We start from the raw sequence: 19058 nt of genomic DNA on the forward strand, positions 1-19058 counted from the left end.
ATAATCTATGAAAACATGTGACTGTAGTGGCAGGTAAAAAAAAGAGTGAGGGTCTGGACCCAGCACTGCTCCACCCCCCCCCCCCCCTCCCTGAAACACACACACTTCTTGTCACACCTATGGGTTTCTATTACTTGACTAACACAAAAATTCTTGCAATAGCAGGATTGCATATTACGAACCAAATAGCTGTTTGCTTACTTGTTTGGGAAAATGAAGCACTTGTGAAGAGAAGTTATTATTGTGCCTTATTATTGGATCAAAGGTTAGACCTAACTATCAACATTTTGTGGATATGCTTCTAAACTGCATGACTAACTCTGTGGTCAATGGTGTGTGTCATGCTAGTAATTTCAAAGATACAAAAAAGGTCATTGAAGATAGAATGAGATTTGATGTAAAAATTCATAATTTACATTGATTGATTGCTACCAGTTAAAGTCTTCGCTTCTGAGCAAAACCACTGTGTAATAAATTCCAATGTCACCAACTCATCATTCAGTTTCAGTTCGTTGCATATAAGCTGCATATGCTGCTTCTTTATATTGAGCTGCTGCCTTAACAGGATCCTCAGCCTGGTAGATACCTCTTCCAACGATTATAACATCACTGCCTCGGTTTAGAATGACTTCTTCAGGGGTGAGGTACTGTTGGCCAAGGTTATCTCCTCCGGCATTAAGCTGTACCCCTGGGGTCATGTGAACAAACTGAGGATCATTAACCAAACATGACAAGCTAATGAACCCCATGACAAAGTCTTTGTGAGCCTGTGCCATGTCTGCAGCTGCCTTTGTGTATTCCCCAGTAGCCAATGTTCCCTTTGAGCTCATTTCTCCAATCAGCAGACACGCCTTTCCAAGTGGCAAACCAACTTCTTTGAGGCCATTAATCACACCATCCCCAGGAACTACATGTGCATTAACCAGATCTGCCCATTCTGCAATATGATACAACCCTTTGGAGTACTGATTCTTGACGGTGTTGCCAATATCAGCAAACTTCCTATCTTCAAAGATCAAAACGTTGTGCTTTGCAGCAAGCATTTGAAGTGATTTGGCAAATTCTGGGGTGAAATCATCCAGAATGTCAACGTGTGTTTTCACGATGCAAACATGGGGCCCAATCTTGTCAACAAGACTCAAAACTTTATCACAGCTGGTGAAATCAACAGAGACTGCCAGGTTTGACTTCTTAATATGCATTACCTCAAATAACTTTTTTGTGACTGAATTACTTGCAATCTGCGCCCTTGCTTCGAAGCTAAGTTTACTTCCCGGTTTGGCCGGTACTTTGGCAACTGCTGCTGGTGTAAACGTGTTTGTTGACAGAAATTCACTAACTTTTCCTGCCATTTCTTGACCAACTTTTCCCTTTGCCAAAAGCACATCAAGAACTTCAGGGAGCGTTAGAAGACTGTGAAGCTTAACACCCTGAAATTGAAGCATCTCCTTTCCGCCTTGAAAGCGATCTAACAAAACTACAGCGTCCGAAACGACTAATTCTACCGAAGCAAGAGCTTCTACAGTTTCAAGAACACTCGAGCCACTAGTAACTACATCTTCGATTACCAAACAATTACTCTTCGGAGTAAAAACACCCTCGATCAGCCGCTTCGTTCCATATGATTTAGCTTCTTTTCTTCTCATCACCATCGGGACATTTTGGTTAACTGAGATAGCAGACGCAATCGGTAAAGCGGTGTAAGGAACGCCACAAATCACAGAAAATTTTGCTCGCGATGAGGTAGCGACATCCCATAACATACCACTGATTTGCTTCAGAATTTCCGGATAAGAGACGATCACACGCAAGTCAACATACACTGGGGATTGTATTCCGCTTTTCAAGGTGAAATCACCAAATTTTATGGCTTGAATATCGTGTAACTTCTCGATCAGATTTTCCTTCTCGCACGCCATGATAAAATATCGAGAACATTCACGTGGGACTGGTAGTAGCGGTTGTACAATAAAGGATCGCAGGCTCAATACCGCCATATTGAAAATGTGCTTTCCTTTGCTTCGGTCTGAGATCGTGTCATTCGGCAAATAGTTCGAAAATGCCTCTTCCTCCGGCTCTTCAAGCTCGTCTTGCAAAGAGAGGGATAATTCATAAAGGTAAAGTGATCTTAAAAGGATGTATTTGGGTTTTCGATTTGTATGTGGTTAATGTCAAGAAAAAAGCGTGTCTAGTATGAGAGTAAGACTTTGTTGTTGTTGTTACAATGTAGATAAAGAAAAAGCAGATGAACCAAGTGGATTCGATGGACCCGTTAAAGGCTGTCCAAACACATCAAACCCGTATCACTCATGTGTGGAATATTGTCGTAAGAGATATGGTGAAAATGCAATTGCTCCTCAAGTAAAGGTGAGAGTTAAACGGTTCTGCCCAGCTGGATTAGCTACGTGCTGGATTCAGGAAACATTAAAGAGTTTTCAGAGAAGCCATTGACTACCTTGTTTGATTGGCCAGTGAAGGGTACCTAATCCTGAAAATTAATGTCGTCAGTGATGGCAACTAACATCATTAAGCATATTCTCCATACTGTTCTTAAAACATTTCCTAAGGTTTTGAGAAGGAGAATATGTTTAACAATCAATAGCTTCTTTAGTTGGAGATCATTTGCTTTATTCTCATGACCTTAATGCATGATTCGTAGGTGGTACTGTGAGGAGAAATTAGATGTTAGTCACTCTTAAGCTGTGCTTTGTAAATACAAATTATTGATTTATTATTATTTTATTGTTTTATCGTTGTCAGGATTACAGTATTGTACCATTACCTGTTGGATGGTACCTGGTACCTGATCCCAATAGGTAAAGCAACTTAGCAGATATTTTTACTTTGAAAAAAGAAATCATTCCTGTTAATGTTCTAGATAATATTTTAGTTGATTCAACCAATACATTGCTCTTGTTTCTGAGCCCTCTAAAAAAGCAGAGTGTTGCTGTTCTGATCCCAGTAATACTGATAATAGTGAAAAAAATAGCATTGCTTATGCAAGACATTCCTCGCGCTGCGTGTAGCTAAAAAGCTGCCTTTTCGATATGAAGAAACAACGAGGTTACCTGCCCTGCAATGATTTTTTTATCCTAAATTAAGAGGAATAGTCTAGTCACCAGCTCTGGACAAAGAAAAACAATTCTGAGTCCCCATGAGGAATCAAACCTCAGACCTTCATGCTTGGTGCTCTCATGCTCTACCACTGAGCCACAGAGACTCAAAGGTGAGCAAGGCCCATTACAAAGTTCATATATGACAGGCGTTCTGCATACTGCTGGGATCAGCAATGTCGATAGTGTCATGATTTGTCAGTAGAGTAAGAAAGATTGTAAGTTTAAAGTAAATTGAATTCTTTTGATTTACTTTTTATAGTGGATCCAGGTACTATTGGAACACTCTTACAAATCAAGTATCATGGCTTCACCCATTAGGTGAGAGTTTGTGTTACTTATTAGTCTGTCATCACTATGGCACATGATTATACAGCTGAGGGAAATTCTGGAGGAAATTGGTTGTTGATCTACTAGTGGACTAGTGGGTAAAGGTAAAGGTAAAGGTAAAGTCTGTACTGAAGCCTATTGACCCACCCAGTTGGAGCTTAACTTGGTTTCTATGAAGCAGCAACTAGAAGTATCACTACTCCCTTCTGGATGAGATGCCAGTCCATTGCAAGGTTACCCCCCCCCCCCCCCCCCCAGCATTTCATCAGGTTCCTAGACAATTCACCAGTACCCATTTGCAATCCTGGGGGGGGGAGAGACACTGTGAGAGTAAAGTGTTTTGCCCAAGAACGCAACACATTGACTTAGCCAGTTCCGAACCTACTCCTCTCAGCCTGGAGTCCAGTGCACTAACCAATAGGCTACAACGTCTCTCACTGATCTACCATTGAGGAACAATATAGTATAATTATAATGATATCTTTTTTGTACAAATGTGTTTCTCAGAATTTTGAATCAATTCATTAGCAGAATTTAGTACCCTCTGTTGGAGTGTAGTGCTGACAATTTAGTCTTAATACCTATTTTTCAGATCCTGAGGCAGATGTAACTCTCCCTTCATCTGTACTGGATAAACAAAAAGGTCATTACTATTTATGTGTAGTACATTAAGTTCGTTTTTTGTGGTTGTTCCTTTTCTTGACAGGGAATCAATTTATGTCTATTTAAGTGCCTAAAGGTTTTAGGTCATTTTATGTTGTCAGTTACTCTTTTGCAAGAAAATCACAAAATAACTTTGTTGTGTCTTCTGGCTATTTGTTAATGTGTACTTTCAAATTGTGTGAAATGATGTTCAGTTTGTAAGCCAGGATGCTCTTTATGCAGTGCTAGGGTATTACTTTAATATGTGTTGTCTCAGTTTGTTCAATAACTGTGAAGAAAAAATTCTCTCTCAAATCACCCATACGGTATGAAATATTGTTTAACCCCTTAATGGCCCCTCAGAGTGAGTGGCATCATATTTCCCCTTTCAATATCACCCCTGAATCATACCTTAAGCAAGGAAACGATCACCAACTAGAGGTTCTTAACTGTTAAACAAATTCTCCTTGTCAGCACCTTAGGAAATATATAGAGAATAGTATGGAGAATATGCATTCTGATGTTAGGATATAACAGGTCAAGGCCTTCATTAACGACCTGACTTGATGATATTTTTCAGAGGCCCAATCAGAAGTTCAAGCCAACAGAGAAATCCTTGCCCCACCAGGGGTGGACACGGAACAAGATAAGGAACAAGTGCTGAGTATTGGCAAACATCCCAGTCTTATGAAGGTAATAAAACATACATCCCTGTGCACATTTTTATTCATAAAAAGCTTAGAAAGCTCCATGAAAGCCTAATTGCCAATGAACTTTGTAGCTTCCTCTAGCTTTTTGTAACGTGAAAGAATATTGGTACTTGCATCTGCGTTAAGCCTTGAATGTTGGCCCAAATATGAATATGGGAGTGTGGCTTATTAAGATGATGATGATTGTTATTATTATTATTATTATTAACAACTGCATTGCTAAGTGGAGGTTGGGTGCCTGAGACATCCAGGAGTTTCCTCTATTAGTAGCCAGCTACAAGGTGGAGACTGCTCTCATGGCTGGCAAATCCTGGCAACTCAACCATGAGCTCCCACCCAGGAGAGGGAAATAAGCACCCATCACAGTGGAAAAAGGGAGGGAAGGTTGGGAAAAACTGCCTGGACAATGAGCTGCCATTCTAAACAATGCTGCAAGTTCACGCTCAAAGCACAGGCAAGAACGCCTCAAATGAAGAGCAAATGGAATTCTGAGTCATTCCCATATGTGAAAACTGCTGATTGCAAGAGTACTCTGATGCTCTTTGTTTTTAACTCTGTTAAATTGCATTTATTATTATTATTATTATTATTGTTATTATTATTGTTATTATTATTATTATTATTATTATTATTATCATCATTATTATTATCACTTCTTTCATAGTCAAAGCTGCATTTCATTTTACCTCTCCCACATAATCATTTTTATTTTCAATTGTTGTTTTAGGGTTCACAAAAACGACAAGAAGCAGCTGTAAAAAGAAAAATTGATAGAGGTGATGAATACCTTTCTGAAGCACTTTTACAAACTTGTACAGACATGATGATTCAATAAAGTTAACGGATCAATATCAGTATCTGGGCAACTGCCCACCTACCCCTCCCCTAACCCAACATTAACCCTAAGTTGTCATCAATTGACTATTGTTGGGTTATGGGAGGGGTAGGTGGGCAGTTGCCCAGATACTGATATTGATCCAAGTTAACCTACATGTATGGAGTGATAGGCCTTTTTTTTTTTTTTCTTTTTTCACTTGTCTTTATTTTCCTTTTGTTATTTTCTGTAGATACAAAGGCTGAAAAACGTAGAAAGTCAGAAGAAGTCGACCCAATGGACCCTGCTGCCTATTCTGATGCTCCAAGGTATTTTTTTGCTCTGAAAAGCAGACTGAATGCTGTAACTCTTACAATTATCATTCCATAGTCTCTTTTTAACTTTCTTTAAACCTCCAACTGATCAATTTGAGCATTCTCATTACCTGTTTGTTGGATAATGTATGGATATTAGAGTGAGAAGTTACATGGGAGATGATTCTCTGTATTGTATAACCTTCTAAGTCCCACTAGTGACCAAGACAGAATTTCTCCTTACACTATAATTATAATATCAAGCAGACAAGAGATGAGAATATAGAAAAATATCAATTTGGGGATTATTGGTTGATCCAATTCCAAATTCTCCAAAGTAACATCATATGAATTGTAGAGTAGACAGTTAGGAGAATTGCTAATGAGATCTTGGGAGTTTAAAGGTTTAATCATTATGGTAAATGGGGGAAGGTTATACAACGATTTTATTTAATTGATTAAATATTTACTGATTTTTTGTGGCTATTATACATAATATGATCTATTCCAAGTGGCTTTCCTATAGTTATCTAGCTATGTAGAAGCTTAGTAAAATGTTCACTCCCCACCAGTCTTAAGCTGAAACTTCCAAATAATCCTTTAACTGCAAACTATTAAGGGTAAACTTGGACATGCTCAAGCTGATATCTTTTGTCATTTCTTACACTCTGTTCACTGGATAATGTATTTGTTGAGTAAGAAGAAAGCATGTTATTCACCTTTGGGAGTTAAAGGTAAAAACTAATAACTGTACATTTTCCACAGGGGAACATGGTCAACAGGTTTACTCAAGAAGGGAGAGGCAAAAACAGGTGTAGATACAACTGCTAATGGACCATTGTTTCAAATGCGACCATATCCCAGTCCTGGAGCAGTACTCAGAGCAAATCAGCAAATATCACAGAAAGGTGCTGTGGAGACTGCTGAGTAATATTCAGTTAAAGTGCTTCTTAGCTGAACCTTTTTTTTTTCATGGGAGTTGCATGACACATTTTCCATGAAGAAGACTTTGTTTTAGGACTTTCCCTAGAAGGTTAGGGCCATGTAAAAGCACTGCTTTGTAGCTTTTATTTGGAAAGTCAAACACTAGTATTTTAACTGAAGAACTGAAAGGAAGAACTACATTGAACAGTATTTTAAACAGTACCACAACAAAGAACTGCCTGGTAACTTTTTGAATAATGACACACGGAGATTTTCACCAAACAGCGCAGAGTCAGAAAATTTGAGTAACCACAGGTAAACTGTGAGGGCATGACTAAGAAATGGGAAGAAATGAATCTTTAAGTCTTTCTTGTGAGTGCAAAGAAGATGCCATTGCATACACTGTGAATATTGTCATTGTTATTCAGTATATTACTAACACTTAAAATTATTAAAGTTAGTGAAAAAAATCATTGTTCGTAATTATGTGGGCTCTTCATTTCATCTGTCTGCAGGGTGCATGCAATATATCTTAAAACAGTAGTTTGAATGTGAACATTACTACACTCTTTCTACACGGTGGTTTAAAGATGAACGAATGTTTTATTTGAAAAAGCCTATTCAAAATATGAGATGCTGAAATGTGTGTAGCAAGTCTTAATTGCAAAAAAAAATTAAGAATTAAAGAGAACTTGTTAAAGGCTCAGTTTCACCCTTGATGCATTGCGCACCTCCCCCTTCATTAATGAATATTCCGTAGTCGAAAATTATCGACCAAGCGAGTCACTTCAAAATCCATTTCAATCGGCGGATATTTTTCTCTTTTAGTGTCTGTAATTAATGTAAACAGGCTTCTTTGCTATCATATTCTTGCTTTTCATCGATATTTCGGATAAGGAGTTCGAGTAGGCTCGATCATTTTGTGCGAGTTTGTGGCTGCGCTGACTGATCGGTTATGGCGGATGAGGAGAGAGTTGTATGTGTTGGAAGGCCCCATTTACCGGATTGGATTAAGTATGTTCGTCTCCGCCAGTCCGTACTCAATCTTTGGAGCGAGGGGAAAGACAGACTAGGAAAGTTTACGAAGTGGCTAGATGTGGCTTAAGTATTACACTACCCACACTTCAAGAAACTATCCCCCATCATTCCCCGCGACATCAGCCGTGCCAATGTGTCACTATGGCGACAAGCTAAACAATGGCGAGGCAAAGTGTCAGATTACGGCACGGCTAATATTTTGCAGCAGACTATGACAGTTGGTCCGGGTGCTACGATATACATTGTTCTAAAGCGCATACTAAACATCAAACCGTCAAGGTATGTCTGAAATTTGAATATTGGAGTTATATTTCTCAATTGTTTGATTGTGATTGCTATAAAGTTTATTCATAACAAGATTGAAAATCAATCTGTGAAGGGCTCAGGACAAAAAATCTCGTCTGATACTCTGACTATAGTTGAACCTTTATCCTTGGTAAACTGGTCGTGTGTTTTACGTAATATCAGTCTGTAGGAAACATGCCGCTGGACAGATTAACCAGCAGAGAGAAGTCGAGCTTTTTTTTCTCCCTTTACTGAGCTAAATTGAATGAGTGTAATGTTTGCATAGAAATGAGGCAACATTCCTCTGACGTAAGCAGACTGCTTAAACAGAAGAAGAAAAGAATAGAAAGAGGATGGAAACGAGAAATGAAAATATAGCAATTTAAACTAGCTGGCGCGTTCGTGCATTTTCAAATTTTCATTGTTGTTCTCTTTTCGAGCTAAGGTTGATGTGTACAGTTTAGGAGTTCTCCTCTGTGAGATTTGTATCCGGGAACTACAAGATCCTGACGGGCGCGACGAGCAAGTTGCTATGGTGACAAACCGCGTGCTTAATGCTTCGAGCTCTCATTCGGAGATGCCTTCAACAAGATGCTGATGTAAAACCAAGTATGGAAGACATCATAGATAAACTTGAACAGTCAATGTAAGACTGGTTTTGAAAAGATCTGATTTCTATCTACACTGGCAATCGAAAATAAAATAAACATAAAAACCTTCGAACTGAAATGGTCTGTATAAACTGGTTTTTTCTTGGCTCTATGCGAATGTGCTATAATGTGTAAGACTTGCTTTTTGAGATGCTGAACGTTTCATCAGCCGAACTTAAATCAAACTTGGACCAGCTGGCTGCACAGGAAGATAAAAAATGGCGAATTTTATCATAGAATCCTTTAAAAATTTTCAATATAGTCGAAAGAAAGCGAATTCAAATTTAACATAACTCCATTCTCCTCCTTTTCCTTCTGTTTTCTTTACCCTCCCTTGCGAGTCCCTTTTCCTCCCCTCCCCCGTGACAAAAAGTATGTGTCACAATTCATGATCGAGGACGAGTGATCAACAACCGTGGAATGATTCGTGCGAATCAGGAAATACAGCGTGATACCAGGAAGTTCATGGAAACAACAACAACAATAACAAAAACAATACAAGAGTTATGGGCATTGGAAGACACAGCTTGTATCAATCTACCAAAATTTATGGGCTGAATTCAACATTAGTAAAATGGTTTGTTTTTTCGTACCGTGACGAATAAAATCATGAAAGTCTACTTATAACAGGTTTAACTTTAAAGATTCTGTTGTTGTCTCTCAAGTTAAGCGCATAAGTCCTCTTCATGCGTCTATGCACAGAAGGCCTCGCGCAGAGAACACCAATTATTTCTGTCTGTTACCGGTTGGTCAAGCTGCCCCTATGACAAGCCTCTGTCCCCCAGTTTCCTTTCGACAATTCTTAGCCAAGTTTCTTTGTGACTGTTTTATTGTAATGCAACTATTTAACTATGTTAAGACTTTTCATTAAAGTCTTATTGAAAGAGAAAGGATGGGGGCTGTTTTTCATGTTGCTTTTTCCCTTTTCAAGTTAAGTTAATCATTCAACAATACTTTCAGTTAGAAAGTAGTTCTTACGCAAATTGATTAAAGAAGTCAGGAAACAAAATTTGCTAAGTTTCTGTGTACGCACGATTCACGTTGTTTTTAATTTTATCAGAATTAGTTATTAGTAGTTGATTGGGTCGTGATTTCGCTCATTCACTTAATAACATTTGGCAATAACCCTTTGACTCCCAGAAGTGATTAACACGTAACTTTTCCCTACAATATCCATACATGAAATTAGAAGATCCTCGCAGCTAAGAACACTACTGAAACTAGTAGTTGTAAGTAGGACCTGAAAAAAATTTCAGGCCCGTACGGGATTTGAACCCATGACCTCTGCGATACCGGTGCAGCGCTCTACCAATTGAGCTAACAAGCCAACTGGGAGCTGGTCAATGAATTGGGTACAATAAACATCCGAATTGAATTGTTAGCTCAATTGGTAGAGCGCTGCACCGGTATCGCAGAGGTCATGGGTTCAAATCCCGTACGGGCCTGAAATTTTTTTCAGGTCCTACTTACAACTACTAGTTTCAGTAGTGTTCTTAGCTGCAAGGATCTTCTAATTTCATCTTTCCACCGCAGTGCAAATATGTGAATTTTCATATATCTAAAATCTATATCCATACATTATCCTGCAAACAGGTATTGAGAAAACTTTAACTTATCAGATAGAAGTCGTTATTAAGACCTAACACTAAATTCTCATAACTGATTTACAAGGAAATGTGTAGCGGCTAGAATAGTCCATTTTACAGTTGCGAGCTTTGTTGACCTTGTTATGATACATACCTTGCTGTTTTTCAAATGTAAATTGCTTTGTTTTTATGCTAATTAGGTACTGGCTCTATCACAACAAGGTCACCTCCAGCCTCACTACAAATCAAAGGCTTGGCGAATCAGTACACAACTGTAAACATTTTTGGGAGTTTTAAAAGTGTTAAGCTATACCGAAGAGATTCATGGGTAAATAGTCTTTCCTCAGAGGGAGGTCTGGTACTTAATTTACATCAACTCAACTTGAGCTTAACTGCCGATCTGAAGTTCTTCTGCGAAAACTTTAAAAATGTCATCAACACTTAATACATAATACTACATTATACATTAGAGAGGCCCTTATCGCCATGTCTGGCTTTAAAAAATTCTTCAAAAAGAAGAGTCCCAGTGCGAAGAACACACTGTCAACCGAAGACCTTAGTGATGCCGCTAGCATTGCTTCTGGTTACTCGATCTCCAAAGACAAAGATCTACCTAAGCTTCATAAAGCTGTGTGGAGCGGAGATTTGACCAAAGTGAAACAGCTGACAAAGAAAGGAGACGTCAACCAGCTTGACAAGGAAAACAGGTAAAAATAAGGAAATATTGGTTTACTGTTGAAAAGCGATCGCAATTTCTTCCGAGTCGCGGTCAAGATATTATGTCGTTTCTTTGGTTACTCGGTTAGCGTCCTCTGGCTTTCATCCCATTTAAAAATACACAACCTACAGCCTACTTGACATGTATTCCGCAAATCGTTGGACACATATGGCTTTTGAAAAGTGCTGTTTCGTATTATTATACTGCCAAAAAAATCAGTTCTGTTTTCCAGTATCTAAATTACTGTAATCGTATTTTTATATAAACAAAGTATGTGATGATGGTTTTGCCTTTGCTTTGTTCGAGATAATTGAAATATTTTATCGTGGTCGTCATTGATTATTGTTATTGGGCTTAGTAACACCATGATAAGTCAGTTTACACAGCTGGTGACCACAAGAAATGACTTTTACGATCAGATCGATCGTTGACGAAAAAAATTTATTCGTCACTTGTGACATTTTTTAACACAACTTGTTTGGTAACTGCAGAAATTAATTTTCCTACCTACAAATATGTAGATTAATAATTTTCTTGAAGCAGGGCCGTATTCAGCGAGATAGCAATTAGTGCCAAATTGCTTGATGAGGCCGAGGTGGAATTGTGAAGAAATTATTTCAGCTATATAGAGAGACATTATTTTAAGCATATTTTATGGTCTAAAAATTCACCCAAGATAGTTAAATATCAATTTTGATTGACAAATTTCCTTTCCAATTTCCTTTTGGTTAGAACTGCCCTTCACCTTGCCTGTTCTCAAGGTAAAGAAGACATTGTAAAATTTCTCTTGGCCAATAATGCTAAGACAAATCTTTGTGATAACTATGGAAGGACACCACTTATGAAGGTGAGAACCATAATATTTTCAACTTGCTGTAATTATCCCCTCCCCCTACTGACATCACAGGGTGGGGGGGGGGGAGGGCAAAAAATTAGTGATAGACACTATTGAATTAAGAGAATGCAGAAGACTTCAAGAGGTTGGAGTCTCTATAGTCTTGTATACTTATTAACTGAGCTGGGATAGGCTGCTGGTTTTTGAATGTTTTTTTTTCCTTTCAATGAATGTATGAGCCAGGCAGTAAAAATCTTTTGATAAATTATTTGAAGTCCCTCCTCTTGTTTAGCAAGTACAGTATCACCCTCTTGCTCTCTGTATATGGAAGGGGAGGGGGGCTTTTTATTTTGGAGAAGCTGTCTAAGAAAACGACTTATGGTGTAGTTTTAGTTATTGTCTTCAACATCCTCATCATGTCAGAGTCCTCGTCATCTGATTAATGAGTCATAATTTTGAATTTTTCATAACAGGTAGTTGAATGCCAGTTTGTGGAGTGTGTTAAAATTTTGCTGGAACATGGAGCTCAAGCTGATGTTGTAGATGTTAACAATAGCACACCACTCCATCTTTCAGCAGCCAATGGTGACATTGACATTGCAGTGCTTTTGTTAGAGAGAGAAGCAAAGGTCGATGCCAAAGACAAGGTGCTGTAAAGTTCACACTGATATTGAATCTCCTGGGAATGAGCATAGCATAGCATTAAATGTTTTTTTTAGACACATGTATTCAATACTAATTGAATGGATTTGAAATATTTGGGTTTAACCCTTTAACCCTTTAACTCCCAGATCAAATTTGTACTTCTCCTTACTGTCAACCATACAATTCTTATAATGCTAGTTCAGAGAATTTAGCATTGGATCAACTAATTATCCCCAAATATATATTTTTCTTTATTCTCATCACCTACCTGGTTGATAGTGTATTGATATTGTAAGGAGAAATTCTGTCTTGGTCACTTGTAGGAGTTGGTGTGAAATCTGATCTCAGATTTGAAAATTTTAACAGAAAATACATGATAATTCTTTCTTTCTTAAATTTGGTGATTGGATACTTTAAAAAGAATAGAGAAAATCATTCCCGAAAGGCTTTTGAACAAAGGAATCAAGAAATATTTTCTTTTCTTTCCAGGAAGGGTTTACTCCTCTACATGTGTCAGCATCACTTGGAAATCTAGATTTTGTAAATTTTCTGATTAATGAAGGAGCACAGATTGACCAAGTTGATGCTCATGGCAGGTAAACCGACTGTGCTCATAAGCACAAGTCTTGGGATATCTCTCCGTGGTTGCCAAGCCTTTGAACAGGAGTGAGGCTAAGGGTGACCTTGTTATGATAAAAATGTTGCTGCTTTATAAATATATATTACTTTATTATCATGCTAGCTAGATACTCTTTTCAATCACAACAAGGTCACCTTCAGCCTCACTCCAAATCAAAGGCTTGGCAACTAAGCACACAGCTTTAAAATGGCTTATTCTCCAAGCTCAAATTTTTCAACAATTAACCTATTTGTGACTAATAAGATAATGAAATGGTGGCCAGAGAAAATTCCGTTTTCCCTAAAAAAAAGAAATATTGAAATAATCATGGATTCATCTCTTTCAGCTACTAAAAAAAATTATGAAAAATGATTTTAAAAAAATTTTGCCAACAGCCTTTTGTTTACAGTGTGCAACTGTTCTTATCATCACTGCTTTAATCATCATTATTATCAATATATGCGGCCAAATAGAAAATCGGCCTCTTCAAAACACACGCTCAGCGGGCCGCAAAAGACTGACAGCGGGCTGCTAATGCATTATCAGCCCTACAGCTGATTGGTTCTTGCTTCATCATCCGATGGATCATTTTAAGGTTAACTTTGTGATATGCCTATTAGTTATAGACGATTTTAAGCATTTTTTTGGTAATTTTCAATAAGTTCACTGGACTGAGTTGATTCTTTAATAGCTTGTTCAATCAACACTTACATGATGATTTGAAGTGACTTTGAATTCGTCATTCACTTAGCTTGTATTATTAAAACTCGCATTCTTGATATCATTTGGCCTTGTTTATTGATAATAATGATAATGACATGACTTTTTGAGGGAATATTGTTTATTTGCGCCCTTGTAGTGTCATTTGCGGCCCCCGCGCTTTGCGCTCAGGCCGCAAATGACACTACAAGGGCGCAAATAAACAATATTCCCTCAAAAAGTCATGTTATTCCCTTATTATCACTACCTTTGTCTTCATTGTTATTGTTATGATTAAACAATGTTTTTTTTGCATGGTAGGACTGCATTGATGACAGCTGCCAGTGAGGGTCACATGAGTATAGTCAGGCTCTTCCTTCGACAAAATGCAAACACAGAGCTGAAAGATGCTCAAGGTTGGAAGGCTTCAGATCATGCTGTTATTCATGGACACCACAGGTTAGGCAAGCATGCCACCCTTTACACAGGGGTACAAATCTCTTTCACCCTTTAACTCCCAGGATCTGATTAACATGTAGCTTATCCCTATGAAATCCATACACAATCCAAAAAACAGGTAATGAGTATACTCAAACTTATCAGGTAGAAGTTGTTGACTCCTGATCTAACACCAAATTATTGTTACTTAATTTAACAAGGAAATCTGTAGCAGCTAGAGGGGAGAATTAACAATCAGATCTTGGGAGTTAAAGGGTTAAATGAGATTTCACTGAATCATGTGAATGATACCTAATCAGCAGGCTGTGACCACTTTGGTGGTGATGGTGACTAGAAAAAATCTTGGGCAATTAACTGAATTGCTTTTTAAGTTGCTAATTTGGTAATATATATGCAGAGGAGTCATTAAGTAAGTTGTACACATTTTTACAACTTAGTTTTTATGGTGTTACATGAAAATGAGATGAAAACACTGCTATGGAAATTTAGTCATGCCTCGTCATCTTCTTGTACAAAGTTTGCCTCTTTCTTCCTTCAGTAAGCCTTGAGATGTTCTGTTAATCTCTGAAAAAAATTAATGTCAGTTCTTTTTAATCCAAAGACATTTATTGTGGTCAGTTGTTTATTAAACAAAGTAATATTGCACAAAATTTTGTTTTTGTGGTAGGCAAATTTCATATTTGAAAAACAGTTAGCTAGCAGCTTGCTTGATTGTCCTTCAGTTTAACTTTTCAGTCATTTTTTTCTCATCCAGTATTTCAAATATTATCGAGGAGCATGAGGAACAGCAAGAAAAAGCAAAGAATCAAGCAAGAGCTGCTACTTCAAATAAACCAGCAACACAAAACAAGAGAGGAGATTTTTCAGGTTTATTAGGATCTGGAACAGCAACAAATGATGCGGATTTCTCATTTGGGGGACCAGTAGCTGATGAGGGAGGTGAGAATGTTTTTGGCTACTCTTTGGTAACAGTACTGGATGAGAAAACCAAATTTGTTTTCTTCAAGAATTCTTAGCTCGTCTCAAAACTTGATTCTTAAACCTTGATTCTCAAATTTTGGAAACTCAAAACTCAAAACTCAAGCCTGGAAACGTGATTCACAATTTTTGAAACTTTGAGGAATTAAAGGATTGAGTTTCAAGTTAAGACCATCAACTTACTCTTTTAAGCCTTTTATTCCCAAGATCTCAGTAGTAATTCTCCTTACTGTCTTCCTTACAATTCTTGTGATGTTAGTTTGGAGAATTTGGTCTTGGATCAACTAATAATCTCCTGACTGATATTTGTATCTATTCTCATTACTTGTCTGCATGATATGGTATTGATATTGTAAGGAGAAATTCTGTCTTGGTCACTTATGGGAGTAAAAGGGTTAATTAGTGGTATTGTAAGTGAGAGAATAATAATACACAGGTTGCTGGTGACAGTATAGTGGACTAAAAGATCTAGAATCAAGCTCATTGTATTGTGCTCCTTGGCAAGACACTGTTGTCATAGTGCCTTTCTCCATCCAGCGGTTTACACTCAGTCAAACCTGTGCTAGGTGGCCAGTCCCTCAGGGTATGGTAGAGTCTCTGCTAAATACAGGTTCCACAGAATAGGAGTATTTTTAAAACTGATTAAAATCACCATTTTATAACTTAATTTAACCACTAGATGCTGAAAAATTCCATCGAAATACTGCTAGAATTGATTGTGAGAGATAAAAAATGGATTAAATTTTACTCGAAAGATTATTCTTAGTTTTATTTGGGAATGAGTGGTTCCACTTTAAGTGCCTGTTCAATACAAGGTGAGGAAAATACAAAAAAGCTGTTGGGACTCTCCCTTAATAGATGTGACTGCTTACCAGAAATGAAAATGACTGTAAACAGTTATTAAGGGGTAAAAATTTTGGGACTTTGAAAACCAGCTGTTTAATACAGGGTGTCCTCTAAATATGGTGACATGTAATATAGGTTCAACTTTAATTAGCTTCTGTCAAGAAAACCTCACAAAATGCAGGAAGGTAACTTGGGATGGACTAACATCTCATTTGGAGGAGTAATATAATACTCTCACTCACTTCATCTTAATAAAAGTGGTATTGTTGCTGTTAAGCCTGTGTGAGGAACATCTTGCTCTATGCCAATTTCCTTTTACTTGCCAAATTTTAAATTTGGTTTCACATTCCAAGTAATCTTCCATGCAGTTTTCATTGGCTGGGATGTCACGCAATGGGACAAAGCTTTAAGCTTTCTTTGAGATTATTCATAATTTACGTTAGACTCTGTAAACCTTACTGTAAAGTTTCCTTTTGATGCAGGTTACAACAGTACCTCAGCAAAGGAAGAGGATTCTGCCAGTCAGTAAGTATAATCTAAATTTACGTAGCCACCTTCAGGGATTTCAGGAAGCAGTGCAGTTAAGGAGATTAGCATTAAGTAAAAAGGAAGTAGTCTCCATGTGTGAGAAACGATAGCACAGGTTATTGAAATTTAGCACATGAATTCTCCCCAATAGCCAGTGAATTCTCTGACCCCCAATAAACAATTCATTTTAGGTTCAATTCCTCATGGCAGAGAATTTTACATTTGTCCCACACCCGTGACAAGATCACTATTTCTTTACTCTAAGCTTGCCATCTCCCTTATTCTATACAACCATGTTTGGTAATTGTTTGGTTAAAAATGGTAGGCCGGGAATATTATTAAGCTTGCATGAAAAAAGAACCAAAATGAAATGAAATTTTATCTGCATGCCAATTTGCACTTTCTTTATGATGAAGCAAGTCGATTATTTAATATATTAATGTGGCTAGATGTAACTAAACCTTGTGTAGGTGAAAATGATTGCTAGCTATAAATATGCTAACTTGGAGTAAGCTTAAAACAAGAAAACGCCTGCTGTGAAATGTTGTTATGTGTAATTATATGCAAGAATGAGTAATGAGCATCATAAACTTAACGTTGTAAACGAGAATCCTACCGGGTGTTGTTCTGAACAGAAGAGTAAGGTGGAAGACTAATATAGCAACTGTTAGTGTGTAGTTTATAGTACATTGTGTCATGTCATAACAAGCTCTATGAAGTTCAGAAACTGGTGATAGCTTCATACTTACCTTTCTTCCAGCTGACGATTCCTTACAAAGTTAATTTGTTGTGTATGTTGAATTTATGTTGTGTTTTGCAAATATTTACCATAGTGACTGAACATTTCCACTGCTGATGTAGTGTTAACTATCAACTAGTACACGCAAGCTTCCTTTAATTTTATTTTATGGCCATCAACATTAATTTTTATCTGTAAACACAGGTTATTACAACGGGGTTGAGTCCAATTCAGTGACTTGTATTTTTTTCTTCAAGTGTAGTAGTGTAGTTACTGCATGTAGTAGTGAATTTGAACAACTTTCACTAGTTATAATTTCCCTATTAGAAAATTCTTAAGACTTCTACAAAACATCAGCGAATTTTTAGTGTTGTTCCGTTACAAATTATTTTAAGAATGGCATCTGTCATTTACTACCCGCAGAGTGTTTTTCAATGAAGCAGGCCATACTTTACTGAGCGGTTCGCTTGAATTTTTATTTTTTGCCTGATATTCGGAACTTTCGCGCGCAAATGAAAGGATAAACCTTTTGTCCTATTTGATTCGTGCGTGTGAACGCTTTTCGATTGATTGACGTACAACGAAAATTAAATTAACCACAACGGCAAATCAGAGGAAAGGAAAATACCTTCAAGAGCCAATTAGAACTCAAAGGAAAACAACCGAAATGTCCAAAGCGCGGGAAAACGCGGGTGACCAAGTCGTGATTGGTTTTTTAGTTTTGCATCTGATTGGTTGAAAGAGAGGCGCGAGTTTTCTAGACCAATCACAGAGCGACGTAAACCAAACTCCAAGCAATTCCCGAGTGTTTTCGACATTCATTGAAAATTGTTGTAATTATTTTGCCTTGCAGTCACTCAGGGGGAGGGGGAAATTCATGGAGCTCGTCTGATGACGATGACGACATGCTTCAATCAACGGCAAAGGTAAACAGTGATTTTTTTTCCTCTTCGTCCTGTTTAGCCAATCTTGTTCTCGATGGAGCCTGATGAATTGAGAACTATACCATTTTTGAAGGTGGGAGTAGTCCTGAGAAGGACTCTTGTCGGTAGTGGTGACTGACGTTTCTAAGACCTTAGCGGAAGTCGTCATGAGAGTCGAGTGAAGAGTTGTTGTCAGTCGAGAGTTTTAAGTCCGGTTCGTTGTAAACTGATTGGTCAGTTTAGCCGTGATTTTTTCGGGCTGTAAGACTCAAGAGGTATAAGTCGATCGTGATTGGTCAGTTTCGATCCATCGGTAAAGTTAGGTCGTTCTGTATAATATGATTGAGGTGTAAATTACTGACCAAGTCGCGTTTGGTTCTAGTCTTGCATCAGATTGGTCGAGAAGGTAGCGCGAGTTTTCCAGACCAAATCACAGAGCGACGTAATTAAATCAATGCATTTCCAGATTACTTTCGACACTCAATTGAAAATTGATCACAGAGGTGATTTTACCATTGATGTATGTTTTGTGTTGTTAGTCGAGATCAGGCAAGCCAAGTTTGTTGGCAGCACTGAGCAAGTCATCCAAACCAGTCACCAGGACGGCGTCAGATGTTTCCACTCAGAGCGCTAAATGTGAGTATTGTTTGTAGGAAAATTCTC

General features: G+C 37.8%; 3 protein-coding genes across 5 annotated transcripts in view; 2 read left to right on the plus strand and 1 right to left on the minus strand.

Moving 5' to 3' along the window:
• Positions 1-94: 94 nt before the first annotated feature.
• On the minus strand, positions 95-1934 carry LOC131777894 (uridine 5'-monophosphate synthase-like). Its single transcript, XM_059094256.2, has one exon. It carries the CDS (start codon positions 1917-1919, stop codon positions 495-497), a length of 1425 nt encoding a protein of 474 aa, XP_058950239.2. The 5' UTR covers positions 1920-1934; the 3' UTR covers positions 95-494.
• Positions 1935-1968: 34 nt separating this feature from the next.
• Positions 1969-7320, plus strand: LOC131777898 (polyglutamine-binding protein 1-like). Its single transcript, XM_059094262.2, has 9 exons — positions 1969-2117; positions 2231-2367; positions 2761-2816; positions 3376-3434; positions 4036-4086; positions 4666-4778; positions 5523-5571; positions 5863-5938; positions 6689-7320. Exons 1-9 carry the CDS (start codon positions 2060-2062, stop codon positions 6852-6854), a joined length of 765 nt encoding a protein of 254 aa, XP_058950245.2. The 5' UTR covers positions 1969-2059; the 3' UTR covers positions 6855-7320.
• A 3468-nt stretch (positions 7321-10788) lies between these two features.
• LOC131777902 (trichohyalin) overlaps positions 10789-19058 on the plus strand; it is a 40311-nt gene continuing 32041 nt past the window's right edge. For all 3 annotated transcript variants that reach the window (XM_066174359.1, XM_066174360.1, XM_066174361.1), the window contains exons 1-9: positions 10789-11113; positions 11857-11971; positions 12433-12606; positions 13094-13200; positions 14244-14381; positions 15136-15320; positions 16688-16730; positions 18326-18398; positions 18935-19031. In XM_066174359.1, coding sequence (XP_066030456.1) covers positions 10893-11113; positions 11857-11971; positions 12433-12606; positions 13094-13200; positions 14244-14381; positions 15136-15320; positions 16688-16730; positions 18326-18398; positions 18935-19031 — 1153 coding nt within the window. In that variant the 5' untranslated portion in view covers positions 10789-10892. The remainder of the gene's footprint in view (positions 11114-11856; positions 11972-12432; positions 12607-13093; positions 13201-14243; positions 14382-15135; positions 15321-16687; positions 16731-18325; positions 18399-18934; positions 19032-19058) is intronic.

This window comes from Pocillopora verrucosa, chromosome 11, assembly GCF_036669915.1.
Source record: "Pocillopora verrucosa isolate sample1 chromosome 11, ASM3666991v2, whole genome shotgun sequence".
In the NCBI taxonomy this organism is placed as follows: Eukaryota; Metazoa; Cnidaria; class Anthozoa; order Scleractinia; family Pocilloporidae; genus Pocillopora; species Pocillopora verrucosa.